Below are 21,748 nucleotides of genomic sequence, written 5' to 3'. Positions count from 1 at the left end.
TTACTTTCTAATAGTAATTACAATAAAAATAAAAAATATATTTTTGATGACTGATAAATTAATATAAAATAAAATTTAATCATTTATGCATATCAAATTTCTGATTTTTACTTGATACGCTTTGAGGCATAAATACTATTGTGGTCTTCATCAATCTTAATTTTTACTTCGACATTTTTATTCAATAAGCTTTTCTATTGAGGAGATGCCTCAGAACATAAATTCATATTTTCAATAATCTCATCATCATTGCTGCCAATATAAGTATTGAGTGAATAATTTTCAAACTAACTGATTTATCTTTTATTTTGATTAAAATTTAACAACCTTATTGGTCTATCAGCCGTTGTAAGTATGTTATTAGAACTATTAAAGTCTTTGCTATTTTGTTTCTAAAATTAATTGATTTTTGTCACTTAAATATTGTCCTAAACCAAAATATCAAGATTATAACTCTTGATAATATAATTTTTGTTATCAATAATTCTGATTTGAAGACTGTCTACATCATCCAATGAAGGTTTACCTTAGAGAATAATCAAATCTTATTTGTTTATTATCTACATCCAATATGGAAGCTTTAGATTAGAAAATAAACCATATTAAGTATAGTTGAACTAAGATTTTCTTTAACAACAGCTATTAGTTTATCCACTTTTTTTGTATGCCTCTATCGATTAAATATTAGAAAAATCGATTAATAGTGATTCTCCTAAACATTTTTTATAGCGGAAAATAGGTTAACTATCAATTCCTAAAGCATCAGCAATTAGTACTTGCTTCAAAATATTATGATTGATATTTTTGTATTTAAATTTTTATTCTACTTCAGAATACTAAGGAGATTGCTTTAATGATTCAAGAGCAAGCTTTATGAAATCGTCTTTAAATTAAAATAAACTTAAAATATTCTTTTGGCTGATGTCATCAATATTTTATTATTCTTATTCATTCAGAGCATAATTAAAGGTTATATAGTTTTTGTACCAGTCATTTGGATAATAAAACTTTAATGCAACAGAATACTATTTCAAATATTCATAGAAGAAGGATAATTCAGAGTTCAAGCTTAGAATGAACCTTGATAACAAGCAAAACACACAAATATGGAGCATACTAGAGGAATCTTTCAGCTCTTGTATATCATCTGATATCTTCATTTTTTTTCCATTGAATTTATATTCTATTATATTATTCTCTATTATTTCTAATACCCTAAATTGATATTTAAAATATATTAAATTAAATAAATAAGTTAATTTTAATTTTTCAAAAGAAAAAAATAGAAGTATCAAGCCAATTTTATGAGAAAATAATATTTGAAAAAAATTTACTTTTGCATATCAACAATGCCATCTTTGTTACAAATTTTACTAAATACTTATGATTTTATGTTATTATCTATGGACACTTTAGTTAACTTCTAAACAATTTTTTTATGCAGGTCTGTCATTTACATGTTGTTTTACTTATTTATGTAAGCTTCCATCTCTTTGTTAGATCTTTCATGTTTTGTTGGGTTTTCTTTTAATAACAATTCAACAATTTTACTTTCCTTTATTGCTTCTGGAACATTTTGTTATTAATTTTAATATTCTGAGTTGAACTTTTGCTATTAAATATGATGTATAAACTGCTAGACCATCATCTTAGATTTTTAAAGGTTTTTTCCAAGCAGTGGAATTATTTTATAATAAACTTAATTACTTTATTAAAAAATGAAATAAATTAAAAAAAAAAAAATTTTAATGATAAATTACGTTTTAACAGTCTCTTTAGAGTAAATTGTATTATTGTAGTTTAAAAAATTGACAATCACATAACGATACTTATAAATACCCAAGATACTGAGCAGTGGTGTTAGTATGGATACAATCAAATTCAGCACGTACTATAATGGCAACTAATTTAAATTGATAGTAAAAACATCAGACACCGTAGTGTAACCATCAGTTGCAACTACTTTTAATGTAACACTAGTATTTAAAAGATCTTTAGGAGCATTTCCATAAAATCTTAGTTGATAATTAGAAAATTTAAACCAATAATCACTCTTTAATTCAATGAAAGTATCATCACTTTATTTTTAATAAGCTGAAAAACTTAATTAAAATCCATCTTAATCTGAGAAAGTTTGAGGTAAAAATTCTAGCGATACTTCATCTATTACAGGAACATTAGCTCCGCTATATTTGTCATTAACTTACTACTATAATAAATAACTAGGTTATAACTATACCTCACTTTTAATATGTATGAAACTAGAAATAGCATCTTGTAGCATTATTGTATACTGTTGGCTATAGTTGATTCCATCATCAATATAAAGAATAAATCCTTAAGGTTGTCCGTTATCAGTTACCTGACTAAGAAGAGGTGATTTCTCAGAGAAAAATATTTTATTTTGTAGGATTTTATTAAGATTAGATAAAGGACCTTATAATACTATCTAATTCTGTGAAGTTGATATTGAAACAATTACGCCTGAATAAGGCATGTTCACAAAAATGCCCATAATAGGATTAGTAACAGTAATGCTAACTTGAACTGTTGAAGAATAAGTTTGTATCATTTACTGCTTGTTCATAAAATCAAACTTTAATGATTGTGCAGTGTAAAAGAGAATGGGATTATAATATATACCTCTTTAAAGTGTCAATTTAACTTTGTCATAAAGCTGCTAATTTTGCTAAGGGTTAGACAGCTAAACAACATTAAAAGAGATGGGCATGTTAGGATTAAAGATAGGTGTAACTAAATTATCCCCATCGATAAATCCAAGTTACTAATAATAATTGTAGATAGCTTAGCTCTATGCAGAATTTGTTAATCCATCATAGATAAAGCTTTGTGCAGTAATAGGAACAGAAACTTATACTATGAGAGTATTTAAAAAGGATCCTGAAATATTTGAAGGATCTATAGAAGATTTATCAACATTTATTAATATAGATCCTTAGCTCTTTACAAAGTTTATCCAATAGGGGAGAGAATTCATTTAGTAATTACTATAATAGTACACATTTGTTATTTGAGAACCTTCTACTGCATAAAGCATCATTAACTATAGTTATATTTGTTAGCCAACCAATAAATTAGATGATTTACCAACAGTTTTTGGATTTGAATTTGAACTTGTTATGTCTATAAATGAGGAATGGATTTTTATTTGAGATTTCAAAGGGAAAATTCTTAATCCATATTAGCTTATTGAAAAACCATAAGATAAATCTTTAAAATAGCAGTTACCAAAAGATTGCTAGGTGCTTTCTTAGTATTTACTGTAAACTACAGGGTTTTATTTGTCTAATAGATTCACTAGAGTAATCATTCCATAATCCATTGAAGATATAAGCATGAAATCTTCATTCTAAAATAGATTACATTAATTTGCCCATCCGTCGATAGCAATTCTGCTAATTATTTTTATTTTAGGTAAATATGATATATCAAGAATAGCTAGACCATTAGAGCCATCGCATAAGTAGGCTAAATTATACAAACCTGAAATTACTACTTATTCTCCTCCGTTTGTGGTTATTTAATTCTATAAGACAGGGTTTTTAGGATCTGTGATGTCTAGAAACAAATACATACCAACATTTCTCATTGCTATAATAACCCACTTATTATCATGGCTAATACCCACAGAACCAGGAAACCCGTTTAATACTAGAGGTACATTCCAAGTAGTCAGTATTTTCAGATTTAAAATATCTGATGAGTCTATAATTTATATTCCTTATGCGAATGTTTATACTAAAAGTTTTTGATCTTTGCTAAAGGATATATTCTCATTTCTTTATGGTGATGCAACATTAAGACTACTCGTTATTGCCATAGATTATGAATTTGAAGCTAAAGTATTCAAATCATAAATGTCTATTGTGTTAATATTATAATTAACTGGTTGATACATATATCTAAAATCACTTGAAAACTCAAGGTTGCAGGTACGAGTTTTTCCTGATTTTTTGATTACTCCTGATAAGGTAATTTAATATGGATCAGAATTGGGGATGCTTAAAATATTAACATTTCCGCTTTATTTTATTAAAGATAAATTTAAATCAGAAGTAAAAAAAAATTATTAAAAATTTAAAATGAAAATTTTGTAAAATTTATGTTTAATATTTATTATTCAATTAAAAGCAAATGATTTTTAATTTAATGATATAAGTTGTTGCTTTTTTTTCCTTCATCTGAAAACAGTATAATATTTAATTAGATAGAAAGACACTTATAAATTTGTTATTGATTAAGTATTTATTTATTTAATGATTTAAAATAAATAAAATATAATAAGAATAGATATAAAATTTTGAGCAAAATTAAGGTCAAACATTAATTTTATATTCTTGATAAAAAATAAAAATTGATTATTTAAAAGTAAAGTAAATTTATTCACTTTTTTTGTGTTATTAAAAATAAAATAATAAAGATTATTTAAAAGTCAAAACAATTAAAATAGATAATGAATTTTGAAAATTGAAGGGCATATATTCTTTTTTTTTTGCGTTATTTAAGTTTATTTTTAGAAATATAAAAATGATCCTATTTTGTTCTGATTATATAGTAATAATACCATCTTTACATTTATGATTAAAAATTTTAAATTAAATAGATAACAAATTTTTATAAAAAAATGGCATTTACTCTTTGATTATTTTAATTTTTTAGTAAAAGAAAATAACATAAAAAATCAAAAGAATATACCTTATTGTTAAAATTGCTAAGTATGATAAAATTGAATTTTTATAATTTACATGAAATGCAAAAAAAAAATTTTATTATAATTTGCTCTTAAAAAATCAAATTTTAGAAGAAAAATATTTAAATATTTAGATTAAATAATAAAATTTCGAAAAATACGTTTCGGGTACAAGCATCCATTGTGTATCTGGAGTTATGTAACATCTCCATTAGTAGTAGGCTTAGCTGAAAACTTTCAAATTTGATTAGTGACCATTGAATAGGTTAGGGAAATCATCATTTAGATTAGACTAGACTTTATCATATACTATCATTTATGTGCCATCAGTGTAATATATTTATGATTATAAAGGTGTAAAAGCTATATATTGAGGGATACCAGGAATCTTAATCTAATAGTAATAAGTAGGATTAAGTCTATTGCTAATATCAAAGGCGATAAGACCTTAGGATCTCACGGAGATGATCAGATAATTAGAGTCAGAAGATATTAAAGCACCCATAAAAACAGGATTCATATCAGTATATGGCCAAAAAAGTTAAGTTATCTTTAATTAAACAGGATAAGAAGAAGGTTTAGCAGAAATTAGAGGGGAAAGAGATATAATTTGAACACCGTACCATCTATCCAAAGCGTAAAGATATTAGTTGTCGTTAGTTGCTTATACTTATGCAACAAAATATAAACCACCAACTTAGCCTGCTAAATTCATATTAAAAGTTTTTATAGACCCATCTTAATTTTCTGCATAAGTAAGTTTCAAGATGGTGGCTCCTAAAAATTAGTCTGCTATATAAAGCCATTACATATCGCTTGATAGAGTTATGTAAGCCAATATGTTAGTTTAGGAGTTATATTAGCTTAGAATCAATAGTGGTTGATTAGGAGTTTTAGACCAAATGTCATATGCTATTACAGAACCTTTTTCACCAACAATAATAGCTATTTTTTCATTACTTGTTAAAAATATGTCAGTGATAGCTAGCGAGTTTTATCCCTATCTCAGTAAAGTCATAGAAAAATCATTTGGATTGACCTTAAAGAGTGAAAGCTTGTTTTAGTAATTATTTAGCAGATAATTTCCATCAGCTGTAATAGCAAGAGCGCTTACCTAATCTTAATTTTTAAGGCTCACAGTAGCTGATTCTATTAATTAAGTAGAAGTATTATTTATCCACCACAAACCAGATTATCCTGCTGCAACAACAGTGTAGAGTGAGCTTGATTTCATCTAGAGAATGTTCAGTTAGGAATTTTTGAACAGCTAAGAAGACATTTGATTTTACTAATAAATAAAATCATATTATTGCTGCTACTGCTAAGCCATACAGAAGTATAGTAGAAGTAAAAGTAACACAATTTTTTTAATCATTTTTCTGATATTATATTTTTTTATCATTATTATTATTATAATAACAAAATAGAATAAATTATTCTGAAGTAGTATTAAAATGAGTACAGTATATGAAAGCATAAAGCAATTCAATTAGATGAATTAATCTATAAAAACATCAAATTTAATCTAATTATTGATAATTAAAAAAACTTTGGTATATTTTAAAAAATAACTTTATCAAATAAAAAGTGAATTTTTTTCCTATATATTTATTTTCCCAGGTATATTTTAAGAAATCAGAGGCGTTAATTTTTATTTTTATTATATCTGCCACTAGAATAAATAAATTAATCATGATTTTAATATAATTATATTTTCTGGGAGAAATCAATAAAAGTCAAGAGCAAGCACACTTTTTATAAATTAATAACTCTATAACACATAAATCAACTCTGAAAAATTTTTACATATTTTTTTCATAAGCAATTAATTGATACTTAAATTAAAAAATTATTTTTTTTCCTTAAATATAGAGTTTGTCTAATAATATAAAACAGCTCAATTCACTATAATAGAGTAGTTTAAATATTAATTACAAAAACAAGACAATTTTATTTTGCTTTTTTACAAGTTTATTTATAATACTCTTGTTTCTTTGCTATTATTAATTGATCAAATTATTAATAAATAAAAATAGCTATTCTCTTAGATTTATGGTGATTTTTAACACTAAAATGTAAATGTAAGGAAAATTTAATTTTCTATTCTACGCCTTAAATTATAATAAATTAAAATGCTAAATTAAAAAATCATAGGATTATTAAAACTCTTTTTTTTTGTATTTTCTTACTAGATTTATTTATTAATTAATTCTAAAATTCTTACTGAATTATTTTTTAAGTTAAGATTAAGTACCAAAAGCTTTTGATTTTAGCTGTGAATTAAGATAATAAATTCATTTAGCGGTAAATCAAAATTTTAAGAAAATAATTTTGCTATTAGAAAGTAGCTTATATAAAATTTAAATTGAAATTGAAAGAGAAAATATAATTTTATAATTTAATTATTTATTTTAAATTTTATTGGATAAATCGTAATTATAAGTATTCATTTATTTAATAATTTCAACTTAATTTGTAAAAAAAATAATATATAGAACTGTTGAACAATTAATTAATCAGAAAAAAAACTTCTTCATTGTATTAATTGTTTTAGTTTAAAATAATTATTTAGAAAAATATTGTACTTACAATCTAAATAAAAGCTAAAATTATATTTTTTTATTGAAATTTAATGAATTTAAACAAAATTTAAGAAAATCCTATATTTTAACTTAGTTAAGATTGGAGTTATTTTCACTTTTTTACTTGAATTTGAGAAAAAATATAATAGAAATTAAAAATATAATAAAAATATGTTAAAATGTTATTGAAAAATCATTATTTTTAATATTTAATTAATTTTAACACTCTTAATAATTATTAACTTTAATTACTTTAATATTTAAATACTTAAATTTTAATAAAATCATATAATTGTGAACTATTATTTAACATTAAATTTTCATTCTATTTCTTGTTTATTTTCAAATCAAGCTTTTATTTTTTAACTTAAAAAACCTATTTTTTACTTTTTTCGATCTAATTTCGATGAGTTTTCCTATTATTTATGAAAGAATCAAAAAATAAAATAAATTAAAATTAATTTTTCTAAATAGACTTTAAATTTAATTGATAATCATTCATTTCGCTTGATTTATTTAATACTTTAAGATACTAACATCTGAAAGTATTTTAATTGAAACTATTAAAAAAGTAATAAAACTTCTTAAATATTACTTCAAAAATAATTTTATTACATAAAAACCTCTAGTAAATTATATTTTTTAATTTTCATTTAATTTACTACAATCAAGGCTTTATATTTTTCAAATTAACCACAAAACTAAAGCTTTATGTTTTTTAATTTAATAATGTAAGATAAACAAAAATGAGCTTTTATAATTATTTTAAAAAAAAGTGTTTGCATACTTGATGCCTCAAATATAAAAGGCTTAAAAAATATACTTACTTTATAAATTTATTAGCAAAAAATTAGTGCTTTTCTACATTTATATTTATAGAATTTATAATTCATTTTAAATATTAAGTATGAGACATTAAGTATAAAAAAATTAATTAGCCAAAACAATATAGTTATTTCACTATTATTAGATTAGCGTATTATTTTATTTCGTATTTACTTTTCATGCTTTTCAAATTTCATGGTTAGTAAGTCATAATATTATAAAATTTTTTTAATCAATAAATCAATATTTCATCTCTCCTTTTTTTATTTATTTATTGAGGCTGGGGCTGGGTTATTTTTATTCATAATCTCAAAAATTTAATGCATATTATTTTTTATAAAATAATATAAAAATAAAACAAACCTCAGACTTATCGAAATCCTCGCTAAAAGAAAAAACTTACATACATTTAGCTCCGATCATTAAATTATTTTTAAATTTTCAAGCCTCTAATTTATTTTGGAAAAGACTTTATTTAAGTAAAATAATTATTAGCTGGTTTTTGAAAAATAAAATTTTATTTAAAAAATAATTGCTTAAATTAAATTAATATTTTATTTTATGAATTAATTTCTCCAAAAAATAATTTATTTAATATTTAAATAAAATAAAACTAAATATGAAAAATAAAAAAATAAAATAAAATATATTATTCATTGAATAAATAAAAATATATTAAATTTTAATATTATAATACTTTTCATACTTTTAAGTTAATTTTATCTTAAATATTTTTTAATATTTAAAAATGAGAATTAGATTTTTTTTACTTTCACATTTAAATTTGCTTAGCTTTTTAAAATTATTTAACAGTTAAAAAAACAATAAAGGATGAATATTATTTATTATTATTTGCAAATCTTGATATAAACTAAAATAAGATTGAATAAAATTATTTTTAACTATAAAAATAAGTAAATAGATAAATATAATGAAAATTGAAGTAAATGAATGCAAAAGGTTTTACAGAAAAATAATTACATTATTTTATATATTATTTATATTATGCTATTATAATTTATAAAAACCTTAATAATCAATATAAATTAAATTTTTTTATTTATCATTAATTAATACTAAGAAGGCCCATCTATTTCCTTATATTATTAATCAATTCATTTTTATCTTTTTAAGTGATTTTATTTATATTATTTCCTTATTTAAACATTTTCAATAATTTATTAGAAATATATGTTTGATTCTCATCAAAAATGTTCATGATTTCCTACATTCATTTCTAAGTCTTATATTCTATGCTCAAGGCCATTTAGAGTTTGAGCCAAAGAAGTTTTTTCAGCTTTTAATGTGTTAATTTATGTTTAGATACGATGAGTTTCAGCCTTTTAATGATTAAAGTGTCGTCTCATTTCATCTTCAAGGCGCTTTAATTCGTTGGTCAGGGTATTTTATACATCATCTGTCTTTACTTTTAAAACTTGTTGCAAAGTATCCTTTTCACTTTTCAAAATTTATAACTCTTTTTTGTGCATGCTTAATTCATCTGAAACTGCTTTTGTTGTTTCTTCTAAATTTTATAATTTTCCTTTCAAACTTGCTGGATTTTGACCAAGCTACTAAGTTCCGTTAGCTACTGAGAGCGTTCCAGAAGTATAACCTATATTATCCATGTTCTGATACTCTTTTATTTACGATTTCCTTCCAAATCCTCCTTATCCGCTTTTATTTGAATATGATGTGGCATTCATTTTATCTAACTTTTCTTTGTATTTTTTTTTTTGCTAAGTAAATTTGAATGTGTATATTTATGTATGTATGTTTCTTTTTGTCAGATGTGTTATTCTTAAAAATTTATATTTTATTTAGTGTTTCTTTTGCTTATCAAAGTTAATTATTATAATAATTATAACTTCCTAACATCTAACTAATGGAGAAGACTAAAGCTTATTAAGTATTCAATAATCAAGTTATTTTGGTTTAATATTTTATATCCATATAATATTGTAATAATATTTAACTTTAAAAATTAAAAAAAGAATTATTGATTCATTTTAATGTTAATCAAAATAATCATTTTTCAAATAAAAAGCTATCATTTATTTTAAACAACAAATATAATATGCAAAGTTTTCTTCTAAATAATTTAATTCTGTTTTAAAACGTAAATAAATCAAAAATTTTTTATTGAAGTATTTCTAAATCGTTTTAAATATAATAATATAACAATTTAAATAAAATAATATCAAGGAATTAGTTTATTAAACTCTTAAATCACTCTCATTTCCATAAATTTTTATAATTTAGGTTAATTTTTTATGTAAAAAAGTGGCTCTAAAATCTTATTTATTAAATTATGTAGATATTTGTTTTAAATATATACAAATATAATGAAAAATTAATAAGAAGTGCGGAAAATTAAATAACTAGTCTAATCAAAATCTCTTGAAGAAAAATACCAAATTTTATTTATTTATTTTATAATTTAAAACGAAATAGAATCTTTATTTATTGAATCTTTTTTAAAATCAAAAGAAGGATATATAGTAAAATTTAAAAGGTTAACAAAAAGAAGTAATTTAAAAGAAAATAGTATTAAAAATGGGAACGTATCTCAGTAAACCTGTTACAACTAAAGAAACAGAAAGCGGTTCTTTTGGCTCAGTTGAATTTGCTATGAGTTGCATGTAAGGATGGCGTACAAATATGGAAGATGCTCATATTTGTGATCCTAAATTTGATGTTGACACTTAACTCTATGCAGTCTTTGATGGACATGGTGGATTTGAAGTTGCACTTTTTGTAGCAAAGCATTTTGGTAGGGAACTTAAAGAAAATGCTGCCTATAAATCTAAAGATTTTCCTACTGCCTTAAAGGAAACTTTCTTAAAAATGGATGAATTGCTTCTCACAGAAGAAGGTAGAGAAGATTTGCTCAAAATTGTTAAAACACGTTCTCCAGAACAAACTTAGGTTTAAAATACCGCAGGTTGCACAGCTAACGTTACTTTACTTTACAAAAACTAAATATATGTAGCTAATGCTGGTGATTCACGTTGTGTTTTAAGTGTTGAAGGTAAAAATCTCGATCTCAGTAAAGACCATAAACCAGAAGATGAATTAGAATTAGATAGAATTAAAAAAGCTGGTGGTAGCGTTACAAATGGTAGAGTTAATGGTAATTTAAATCTATCTCGTGCCTTAGGTGATTTAAATTACAAGTCAAACAAAGACATAAAGCCTGAAGAGTAGCTCATCAGTCCTATGCCTGACGTTGTAATTCATGAAATAACTCCAAAAGATGAATTCCTTCTGATTGGTTGTGATGGCATTTGGGAATTAAAAACTAACCAAGAATTAGTAACTATTTGCCGCAAGGGTTTAGTTGAGTATGTTCCTTTAACTAAGATTGTTGAAGATTTGCTCGATTAGATCATAGCTAAAGACACTACTTAAGGTCTTGGCTGTGACAATATGAGTGTTATTCTTGTAAAGATTAAGCGTAATATAGTTGCCCCAGATGCTGAACCTGAAAAGGATAGCGTTCTTGCAAATGGTGTCCTCGATAAGTACAAAGCAGCTGGTATAATTTCAGATTTAGTAGTTGAAGAGCTTATTAAAAAGGTTAAAGCAAATGCAGTTATTTCAGAATTATGCTAATTTGGAGATGAGCTTGTGGAAGCTGAAGTCAAGAAAGTTTTTACCAAAGATAAGAATAAAGGTGTTGCATATCCTACTTCAATTACATTAAATGAGCTTGTGTCTAACTACTCTCCATTAAAGAATACAACTGATGACAAGAAATGGTTAGTAATCAAGAAAGGAGATTTGGTTAAAATTAGCGTAGGTGTCCAAATAGATGGTTTTTTAGCAGAATCTGCCTAAACCATAGTTTGCTCTGAAGGTGCAAGTGTTGATGGCGCCAAAGCTGACGTCATCCATGCTGCATACTATAGTCTTTAAACAGCTTTGAGAACTCTTAATCCTGAAAAAATTAATACAGACACTGTAGATATCATCAAAAAAACTTCTAATATTTATAAGTGCAATCCAATTTCCGATGTGAGAAGCTATGAAATTAAGCACAATAATATGGAATCTAAATTCTTTATTCCTAGTATTGATGATATCTCTAATAAGAGAGAATTCTTCACTTACAGGTTTGAATAGTACGAAGTTTATACCTTAAATATCTTAGTTTCTAATGGCTCCGGTAGCATCATTCATATTGAAGGTTTGCCTAAATCTAATATTTACTAAGCCCATCCTGAAAAGCATTTGAAATAGGTAGGTATTAAAAAAAATGCACAATAGATTTACGACAAAATTATTGAACATCACTCTCACTTCTACTTCAGTGCAAGACAGTTTGCAGAAGATCCTACTTACGATAATGTTTTATAGGAATTCAAAAAATAAGGAGTAATTTCTTAGCTACCCATTGAATCTGAAGAGCCTGGAAAATATGTAGCATAGTTTAAAATGACTGTTGCTATTCATCAAGGAGGATTAATTTTATTGAGCGGATTGAAGCTCGAAAATGCACTTGCTAATTTAAAATCTGCTTTTTCAGCTGAAAGTGATGCAGAAATTAAAGCACTTCTTGAAAAAGACGTGATTAAGAAGAAAAAAGCTAAAAACAAAAAGAAATGATTTAAAATGTTGCAACTAAATAAATTATTAATGAAAATATTTAAATGGTATTAATTTAGATAAACTTTATTATTTAATTACTTTTAAAATAATAAACAAAGAAATTATTTTATGAATTTAATTATTTTATATCGTTTTTCATAATTATAAGTCAAAATCAATTTTCATCAATTGTATGAGATTTGCTTGCATAAAAGAAAATAATTCATTTCAAATAAAGTTATTTTTTAAAGTTTTTTAATTAAGTTATTTTGATTATATTATTTTTTTAAGACTAATACTAATTTAAGAAGCATAGATAACAGATAATTAATGCAAAACAAAAAATTTGTTGATAGTAGCATTCAAAAATTTAGTTAAAGTATAAGTATAGTGAATATATTTTTTCTTAATATTGGATTAAAAATAAAAAACTTAGTATTCTAAATAGAAATCATTAGAAATGAGCTAATTTACCAAACAGCAAGGAATATAGTAATCACGTCACAATCATATGGATTATCGCTTACAAAAATTTGTTAAATCTTTTTATAAACCATATAATATGATATTTTTCTTTTTCTGATTAATAATAAACATTGTATTCATAAGTATTATTATATCCAAATAACAAAAAAAAGTCAAAGAATTTACAAATAATTAATTAATCAATAAATAATATAAATAAGATCTTTGTTTAAACTTGTTTTCTTAAAATAGTCAATAATTTTTCAAAATATAAATATAATTAGATTATGTAGTCAAACACTAAGTAGCTATAATTAACTTTGCAAAATATTTCTGAGTGCTTTACTAGCACAGGTAACAATGCATATTTAAATAAAAGCAGCAACTAAGTTAGTTATAAATTACAGCTCTTATTTTTTTTGTATATTTCAATAGAATGCAGAGATAGACTTCTCAAAATTATGCAATACTCTTGCTTGTGGATATCTTGGTACAATTATCGCGATAAGAGTAGATTTTCTCGCTTCTTTTAGATATATTGTAAGTCTTGTTATAAAATTAAAGCTTTTAATTTTAATATTTAATATATGCATAATTATTTACAAGATAGTTTAAATTTCTAAATTTTAAAATAATAAATCATTTATTATAGTAGCTTTTTTAGATTATAATAATGATAATTTAGAATTAGAATAGCAGAAGAATATTTAAGCTAACTCTTTGTATTTATTAATATAGAATCAATTTACGATGCAAGAAGATTGATTAGGTTACTAAAAAGCATTATCTGTGTTCCAAATATACAAGATTTATTCTAAAATCTAAAAAAAACAAACAAATTCCAACAGTCTTGCTTAATTACAACAAATATATTCTACTTACTTTTTTATGTAATTGATAATGTAGCAATACTAAGTAAAATCTAGTTCTTAAAGTTTGATTATAGAAAAGTGAAAAAGTATGGATATCCTATGTGGTTAATAGGATTGTTATCTGCTCTTATTTATTATATAATTAAACTTAAATAATCTTTTAAGAAAGAATCGGAATTAAAAACCCTAATGCTCAACAATATGACCCCTAAAGAGTTTTGCTAAGCAGTTTTATAAATCACTGAAGAAAGAAAAAATTACTCATTAAACATTATTAGAATTGTAGGAGATTTAATAGTAGCAGTTTAGCGTAACAATATTCCAGAGTTCTTGCTCCACACTAGATTCAATAGAGGCTTAGTCGCTTTTGGAGGTCTTTTGTCTAGTTTAATCTCTTTCTACTAATTCTACTCTAAAAATAAAAAATTAATTCAATAGTAAAAATGATATTATTTATTCATGAAGAAGTTAGTTAGTCAATTAGTAAATAATGATAGTTATTTTACTAATTAATATCTAAAACATACATTAAAACTCTTATTAACCTTATAATAAATATTAATATAAAATAAAATTAGAAAATTATAAACATTTTTAATTATCAATTTTTATGAATGTAGCATAAGTAAGTAAAGTACAAAAGTAACTCATATGTGTAAGTAAATATCTGTTTTTCAGATAAATATAATTAGTATTTTATGTGAATGTTATAAATCTATTATTTTAAACAATAAAATTTCAAAATTTTTATTTTTAATAACATTAATTTAATTTTAACTAAATTTTAAAGACCTTTTAATTTTTTAATAATTTACTATAAATACCATGCATAAATGTTTTTATAAATACTTCCATACCATTAACGATGTAATGCAATATGGGTATTTTAAAATTTATTTTATTTTTTATAACCTAACTTAAAAAACTCTACTTTAATATAAATCTATGTAAAAAATTCAGTTTATTTCAAGAGTATCTTATCAAAAAGTACAGACGGTACTTATAAATATACATGCACTTATACATACTTTAAAACAAAAAGACCCAAGAAAGAAAAATTAAATTAAAATAAATAAAAATTATTAAAATAAAATAAATATCTATAAAATTCAAATGTCTATGCGATTTAAACCGGTCTGAGGATCTTTGTAAAGGATAGCCTTTTTATAATAATTGTTATTAATATATGATGTTATATATTTAAATTACCTATTCGAGCAGTTCTTCACCTTAAAATAATGCTTGTCTATAGGATAATTTAGGTTTTTTAAAAATAACAGGAGGAATACTTAAATCATCAGGTTTTAAAATTATTTCTTTATTGTGTTAGTCCCATAAAGCAGCTATGCTGTAGAATTAGAATTCTTAATTTTCTACCTGCCTATACGATAGGACTAAATAAATGTTTACAATATGCTAATTTAGTAGCTAAATAATCTCATTTATATTTTCTATTATATGCTCAAGGTTTGTTTCTTAGATCACAAATAACTTTCTGACTTAGTCTTTTTTGTTTTAAAACATAATTTTCAATATTATCATAGTGCTTTTTATTCCTTAGAAAAGTATTAGGTCACCATACTATCCAGCTTTTGTTTTGATTTGATAGAATTTCAACTTATTCATAATTTTAAATCTACGCATTTGGAATATTACTTTCTCAAGAATTTATTTTCTCAGATATTTAATTGTGTTTTATTCATAATAAAACTATTATCAAAAAATAATCTTTAATTTGTAAAAATAAAATTAATTTATTACATAATAAAGATTTAGAAGCTTCTCTTTAGATAGATTATGAGCTGGTATCTTTATTTCATGCACTTATTTGAGATATGAGCGAATTAGATACTCATTTGTTCTTGTATTAAGCAGAATCTAGAGTTTACATGTTGATTTTGCTGTGTGATCAGGCACTTCGATAACATCAATATAAGCTAAATGAGCAGTATTTATATTATTTCTTGTTTTTCTTAGTGTTTTATTCAAACAATCTAATTTGTAAATATTACTTGGTTTTTGTTTCGAACACTCTGAATTATTTATTTGATCATTTAGAATCAAACATAATTAATTTTTTTATGTATCGTAATCTACTTTTATCTTATTTTTTTTATTAATTTATTTTAATGAATTTCCAATTAAATTAATAAGTAAAATTACCTTTTGAACTAAAATTTTTGATAACTCCTTAATTTATTCTTCATTTTATGTCGGTTCAACTTTTTTATGCAAAGGAGCTATTGGAAGATCCCAAAGAGGTTAAACAATTAATTAATTATCAACAATTTTAACAACAATTTAAATAGTATCATATTGAGTATCACTAGATTCATCTCTAATAAAGTTTTCATCTTTAAGACCTTTTTTTTGTCTGATTATAAATATTTCTTCTTGAGTTATTTTGATTAAATCTGTATGAATGACATTTGTTAAATTAGGATAGATATTGATAATACCTAAATCCTTTTTCATCCAAATTATGCCTTTAGAATAGTTAAATTAACATTAATCAATGATATATTGTTTTGATATTTCTTTCAGTTTTTCAAAAGATTTATCATTCATTGAGATTTGATAAAAGCTTTTATAATTTTATTCTTTATGAAGAGTTTTAATATAAACAAATGAATTTTAAATTCCCTTGAATATGGTAAGGATTCCGTGAACTTTCTGATCATATTGGCTCAAACTTATGTATGTTGAGAATACTCTATTGACTAAATGATATCTCTTAATACTTGATTTTAAGAATCTAACATGCTCCATTTTAATAGCTCTTATTTATTTGTCTAGGGAGATGAGCTTTTTTATTAGAAATTATAAAAATTAAAAAAAAATAACTTATTTTTTGTATCAAAAATGTTTCAATCTTATTTATTTATTTACTTTATTTTGCACAATCCATTGCTGTGTATCTTCTTTTTTAATAGAAACTCTCATACCTTAGATTTAAGGGTTAGCTGGCTAAATATTTAGCACTTGTTTTTTTACATCGTAAATAAATTTTACTGGTACTTTTTCTTAAAGTTGATCGCAATTAACCATAGCTTCACCAAAACTAATTGTTTTTTTTTCTTTCACTTCAGATTCAGTAATTTTTTTTTGTGATAATTCAATTAGCTTTTAATCAGACGCCTCATTGCTAAAGAATGAATATTCAGAGAAAATTTTTATTACTTATTCTGGTAGTTATTGAATCATATGTTTAATATAAGAATTCTCATATTTTATTTAGTTATGTGCATACTTAAAAGTCATCTCATCCACGTCAAAAATAAACTCTTCAGCAATTTATCCATTGCTATTTTACAAAAAATTAGCTGCAAACCTACGAAGTATCTTTGAGAAAATGAAAAAATTTTTTGATGTGTAAAAAACTTAAAGTATGTCTTGGTGAATATTTATTGTTATGAGATGTTCACCCTTTTTTTCCACACTAAGAATATGATTTTGACAATGAAATGAAAAGTCAATCAAAGCATTGAACCCATTATCAAATTATTGCAATATGAGAATTTTTTTATTTTTATTGACATTCAGGCTATTTTAAATGTTGGCAATGCTATCATCTAAATTTTTTTCTTATTCATTGATATTACTTTACTCTTGAGGTAAATTATTTATACTCTTACGTATTTATAAATCATTGTGGGACTCATCATCTTCATCTGAGTATATTTATTTTGTTCTAATATCATTGAAGGTAGCATTATTTTTTTTCATCAAATTTACATTTTATTCTAAATCCCTATATTTTTCTTCCGTTTCTTTAATATCTAATTGTAATTGAGCTATCAAAATTTTATCTTAATTTCTATCTATGATAGCTCCTTACAATTAAGCTTTTAGCTATTCATTTTCATTCGTTAATATTGAAAGTTTTTCTTTCAATTTATTATTTTCTTATTTCAACGTCTCTTCTTGATTGATTTCAGAAGTTTTATTGATATTTTTTTAAATTTCCAAAAGTTTTTCTTTTTCATCGTTATCTTTTTAAGCATCTTATAGTAAATTTTAAAGCCTTTTATTTTCTTCTTATATTCTATTTAGCTGTGAGTTTAAGTCTTTCTTCTCTTTCTGTAGCTCATCATTCGCTTTCGAATTGTCTGTCAACTACTCCTTAAGATTTTAAAAAACTTTTAATTTTTCTTGAAGTTGCTCTATAACTACGTCTTTACTTTTTGACTCTGTGTTAGCTTCAGATAATTTTTATTGTAATGAGCTAGTTTCTTCTGTTAAATCAGTTGTTTAATTGCGGTACCTGAAGAGAGCTTAATCAACTAACTCCTTTTCTTCTTTTAATTTTTTTAGCTCTAATTCTAATTAGTTGGTTTTTTTTACTTATTCCGATATTTCTTATTAATTTTTTTAGTATTTTTATAATTCACTTGAGTAATGCTCTTCTTACTACTGCAGTGAAGAATTCAATTTCTAAATTTCTTTATCTTTATTCTATTATGCAACAGCATGGCTTTCTATCATTTCTTAAATTTAACTTTTCAAAGTATTTATTTACAGTTAATTTTTAGAATTTGTTAACTCGAAAGTACAAATCTGGTCATTGACTTATCTTTGCTTTTTTTCCTGCTCAGTCATTAATTTTTAAATTCTTTCCTCGTATTTTTAAACTTCTTATTGACTATTTTCTAAAACCTTTTTGAGAACTTCCGATCTATCTCTAAGAGCACTTTGCAGCTTATCTATTTCTCCAAAATGCTCTTTTTCACATTTTTCATTCTTTTCTTTGAGTTCATTAAATCTTTTTTACATATCCTCAATTTGAATATTTAAATGATTTACTTGTTTATTAGTTTGAATTACTTTTGAGTTAGAATTTTCATGGTCAAATATCTTGATTTGAAGGTATCCATTTTATCTTTTTAATTTTTCAATATCTTACTACAAACTTTTTACAGTTTCTGATAAAAATCTTATTTTATCAACATACTAGCTTTCTTTAGATTCTTAAAAGAATTCAGCTTCAATAGATTTACTGGTCATTAAATTATTTTTTTGCACCATAGTTGGAGAAATATAACTAAAATCTTAATACATGAAAGGCTTAGTTTCATTATGTAATTAGTCCTATTTAAGTAAATTTTTTAAAGTTGATATTTGATCATTTGTTTTATTTTTCAATAAAGACCTCTTACTAATAAATAATTTTTTGCCTAAATTAGATTTACCAGACTATGGTCTTTACTATTGTGTTTAGATCCGCAGAGTTTAGCTAATTCCACTTGATGAACCAGGTCTTTGTCTAATATTATTTAAGTTTCTTGTTTCTTCCAAATCATTATTCTATGACAAGTGTTAATTTATAGATTTATTACTCTTGTTGTAAAGGATGCTATTATACTCATCATTTATATTCTCATTAAATGTCACTCCTATAACTTAATTTGAGTTATTTTTTTTATTAAAACTGCTAGTATTACTATATATTGTTTCACTTTAATAACCAGAAAAAGTCCTTTCTTCTCTTTCTTAATTATTTTATTGATTAGAAGAAATTTATTTTAGCTTTTAAGCATACTTTATTGTAATAGGGTTAGATTATCCTAAAATTTAGCTTACCTTAACAATAGCTGACTAAATTAAAGCAATAGCATTTTTTTTATTCAATAAAGTAGCTTCACATAAAGCTTAATTATAATAAGCAGCTGCTATTTGAATTTATAATTCATTTTCTAAGTTCTAAGCATACTCATCCTAAATATCACTATTCCCATTTCTCTTTGCAAGAAGTTTGCATTTTTATTCACTATAAAATATGGCCTTTTTAGCCATCTCTAAAGCTTCTCTTAATCTATTATTTATAAATAACTTTGAGTTAAAATTCTTTATATATAGAAAATAATCATTTTTTAATTTAATTTAGTAAATAAAAAGTTAATTGTTACTAAAAGTTATACTTTTAAATAATATCATTACTTATTTTGTTTTCTGAGAATTTAACTGTAAATATTATAAGCTACTCCTATATTTATTAGCAATGGATGGTCTTGATATAAATTTATGCATTTATGTATTATTTAAATCGAACTATTATACTCTTTATTTTTTTTAGCTATTTAGCAATAATTTAGCATAGTTTCTGCTTAAAGCTCGATTTAAACCTTCTCTATGATGCAAGTTTCATAAGAAAAATTTATAATTTGCATTGCTTTCTACTTATCTTTATTTAATAAATACTCTTTTGCAGCTTCATTCAAAGCTCTTATCACTTCTTCGAAATTATCCAAATCATCTTCCCCTCTTATAACTTTTAAAATTAAAATAAATTATCATTTTAAAATTAATATTTTTTGTTTTCATAAAAAAGAAAAATGGCATTTACATTTTTCAAGGACTTCAACTTGATGACCCTTAGAAATATTCTTTTTTAATATTTAAATTGCTGTATGAAATGTAGTATCACCTGAAAATTAGTCATTTTATTTTTCAAATTCTGCCGTTTTAGTTTAGTGTAGATTTTTATAGGATTATTATCTGCTAGATTTATCTTTACTTTGATAGAAAGCTGAATTATTTTATTTCTAAATGTTACTAGGTTTTCCCTATTTAGAAGGAGGATTTAGTTAATAACTGCTGTTCTAAATAAATTGAGTATTCGTTTAATATTTTGATTTTATCAGTTTACTGTTTAATTCATTTAATTGTGAATTTTAATAATCTATATTGGCTGATATTTTATCACTTGAGTTGCTTTCAATGTATTATGGAATGTTTTCACTAGCTCTGCTGCTAGTTTATTTGTCATTTTAGGTTATTTTATCATCAAATTGCTAATCCTCTAGAGACTTATAAACTTTTTTATAATCCAATTTCCTAGTCTTTATTATTGATTTACTCATGATTTATATTTGTAATTTAAGAAACTTACAACTTTAACTATTATTATTCAATTTTAAATGAATAATATAAATTATTAAGTGTTTTTATTAGATATCAAAATCATTCAGTGTTTTTGCAAAATTACATTATTTTAAGCCATAAATCTCAGCTAAAAGTTTATCAATCTACATTTTTATTTTTCGCTGAAATAAAATATAAAATATTTTTTATAAATATTTTAAAATATAATTTTTCATTAAATGTTATTTGTAACTTAAATCTTTCAATCTATTTTAAATATAATTAATTAATTTTAGCAAGTAAATTCTAGTATATCCTTACATAAAATCTACAATAATCATCATAATTCTATCATTCAATTATTTCTTTAATATATATTAATTAATTAAGTTTATAAAAAATTAAAAACTTAAATATTAAAATTGATTCTATAAAAAATATTTTTTTAAATAAAATCAAGCTGATTTTTTAAAGAATCTAATATTCGAAAGCTCTCTTTTAGAATATAAAACTATTATTTTTACATGAATCTCATAATTAATAAATTTTAGCTTTTAAGAGATTGATTGATTTATACTAAACGATAAAAAAATGAATTCACTTTTCTGCTCTTGATTGAATAATAAAATACAGTTTTGAAATCAGTATTAAAAAAATTATTTTTTAATGAATTTAAAATCGAAAAACTCTCTTTCAGCATATAATATTAATAACTTTAGAAGAATTGTATAATGTTTAAAAAATTTTATAGAGTTATTTTTTTTATATTAAACAATAAAATAAATTGCGTGATAGTGCATTTTTTTATAGTTTTTGCATGAATTATAAAATACAGTTTTGAA

General features: G+C 23.3%; 6 protein-coding genes across 6 annotated transcripts; 3 read left to right on the top strand and 3 right to left on the bottom strand. All coding sequences in view use genetic code 6, as the record gives it.

Annotated features, from left to right (window-relative positions):
- Positions 1 to 92: 92 nt before the first annotated feature.
- TTHERM_00703460 (calpain family cysteine protease) lies at positions 93 to 6,086 on the bottom strand (the record flags this gene model as incomplete). The annotated part of the gene is made up of 4 exons (XM_001032017.2): positions 93 to 1,215; positions 1,335 to 1,706; positions 1,761 to 4,043; positions 4,873 to 6,086. 4 exons carry the CDS (start codon positions 6,084 to 6,086, stop codon positions 93 to 95), a joined length of 4,992 nt encoding a protein of 1,663 aa, XP_001032017.2.
- A 3,237-nt stretch (positions 6,087 to 9,323) lies between these two features.
- Positions 9,324 to 9,824, bottom strand: TTHERM_00703450 (transport system kinase; the record flags this gene model as incomplete). The annotated part of the gene is made up of 1 exon (XM_001032016.1): positions 9,324 to 9,824. One exon carries the CDS (start codon positions 9,822 to 9,824, stop codon positions 9,324 to 9,326), a length of 501 nt encoding a protein of 166 aa, XP_001032016.1.
- Positions 9,825 to 10,674: 850 nt separating this feature from the next.
- On the top strand, positions 10,675 to 12,726 carry TTHERM_00703440 (metallopeptidase family M24 containing protein; the record flags this gene model as incomplete). The annotated part of the gene is made up of 1 exon (XM_001032015.3): positions 10,675 to 12,726. The coding sequence occupies one exon, from the start codon at positions 10,675 to 10,677 to the stop codon at positions 12,724 to 12,726; it is 2,052 nt and encodes a 683-aa protein (XP_001032015.1).
- A 312-nt stretch (positions 12,727 to 13,038) lies between these two features.
- On the top strand, positions 13,039 to 13,938 carry TTHERM_000703439 (transmembrane protein, putative; the record flags this gene model as incomplete). The annotated part of the gene is made up of 2 exons (XM_012800054.1): positions 13,039 to 13,527; positions 13,609 to 13,938. 2 exons carry the CDS (start codon positions 13,039 to 13,041, stop codon positions 13,936 to 13,938), a joined length of 819 nt encoding a protein of 272 aa, XP_012655508.1.
- Positions 13,939 to 14,144: 206 nt separating this feature from the next.
- TTHERM_00703430 (peroxisomal biogenesis factor 11) lies at positions 14,145 to 14,492 on the top strand (the record flags this gene model as incomplete). Its single annotated transcript, XM_001032014.3, has 1 exon — positions 14,145 to 14,492. One exon carries the CDS (start codon positions 14,145 to 14,147, stop codon positions 14,490 to 14,492), a length of 348 nt encoding a protein of 115 aa, XP_001032014.3.
- A 662-nt stretch (positions 14,493 to 15,154) lies between these two features.
- Positions 15,155 to 20,905, bottom strand: TTHERM_00703420 (hypothetical protein; the record flags this gene model as incomplete). Its single annotated transcript, XM_001032013.2, has 7 exons — positions 15,155 to 15,205; positions 15,255 to 15,755; positions 15,807 to 16,148; positions 16,209 to 16,850; positions 16,935 to 19,857; positions 19,983 to 20,313; positions 20,389 to 20,905. The coding sequence occupies 7 exons, from the start codon at positions 20,903 to 20,905 to the stop codon at positions 15,155 to 15,157; spliced, it is 5,307 nt and encodes a 1,768-aa protein (XP_001032013.2).
- Between the last annotated feature and the right edge of the window lie 843 nt (positions 20,906 to 21,748).

This window comes from Tetrahymena thermophila, assembly GCF_000189635.1.
Source record: "Tetrahymena thermophila SB210 genomic scaffold scf_8254391, whole genome shotgun sequence".
Taxonomy (NCBI): Eukaryota; Ciliophora; class Oligohymenophorea; order Hymenostomatida; family Tetrahymenidae; genus Tetrahymena; species Tetrahymena thermophila.
The sequence above is the reverse complement of the archived record's forward strand: the minus strand, read 5'-3'. Positions and strand labels throughout refer to the sequence as shown.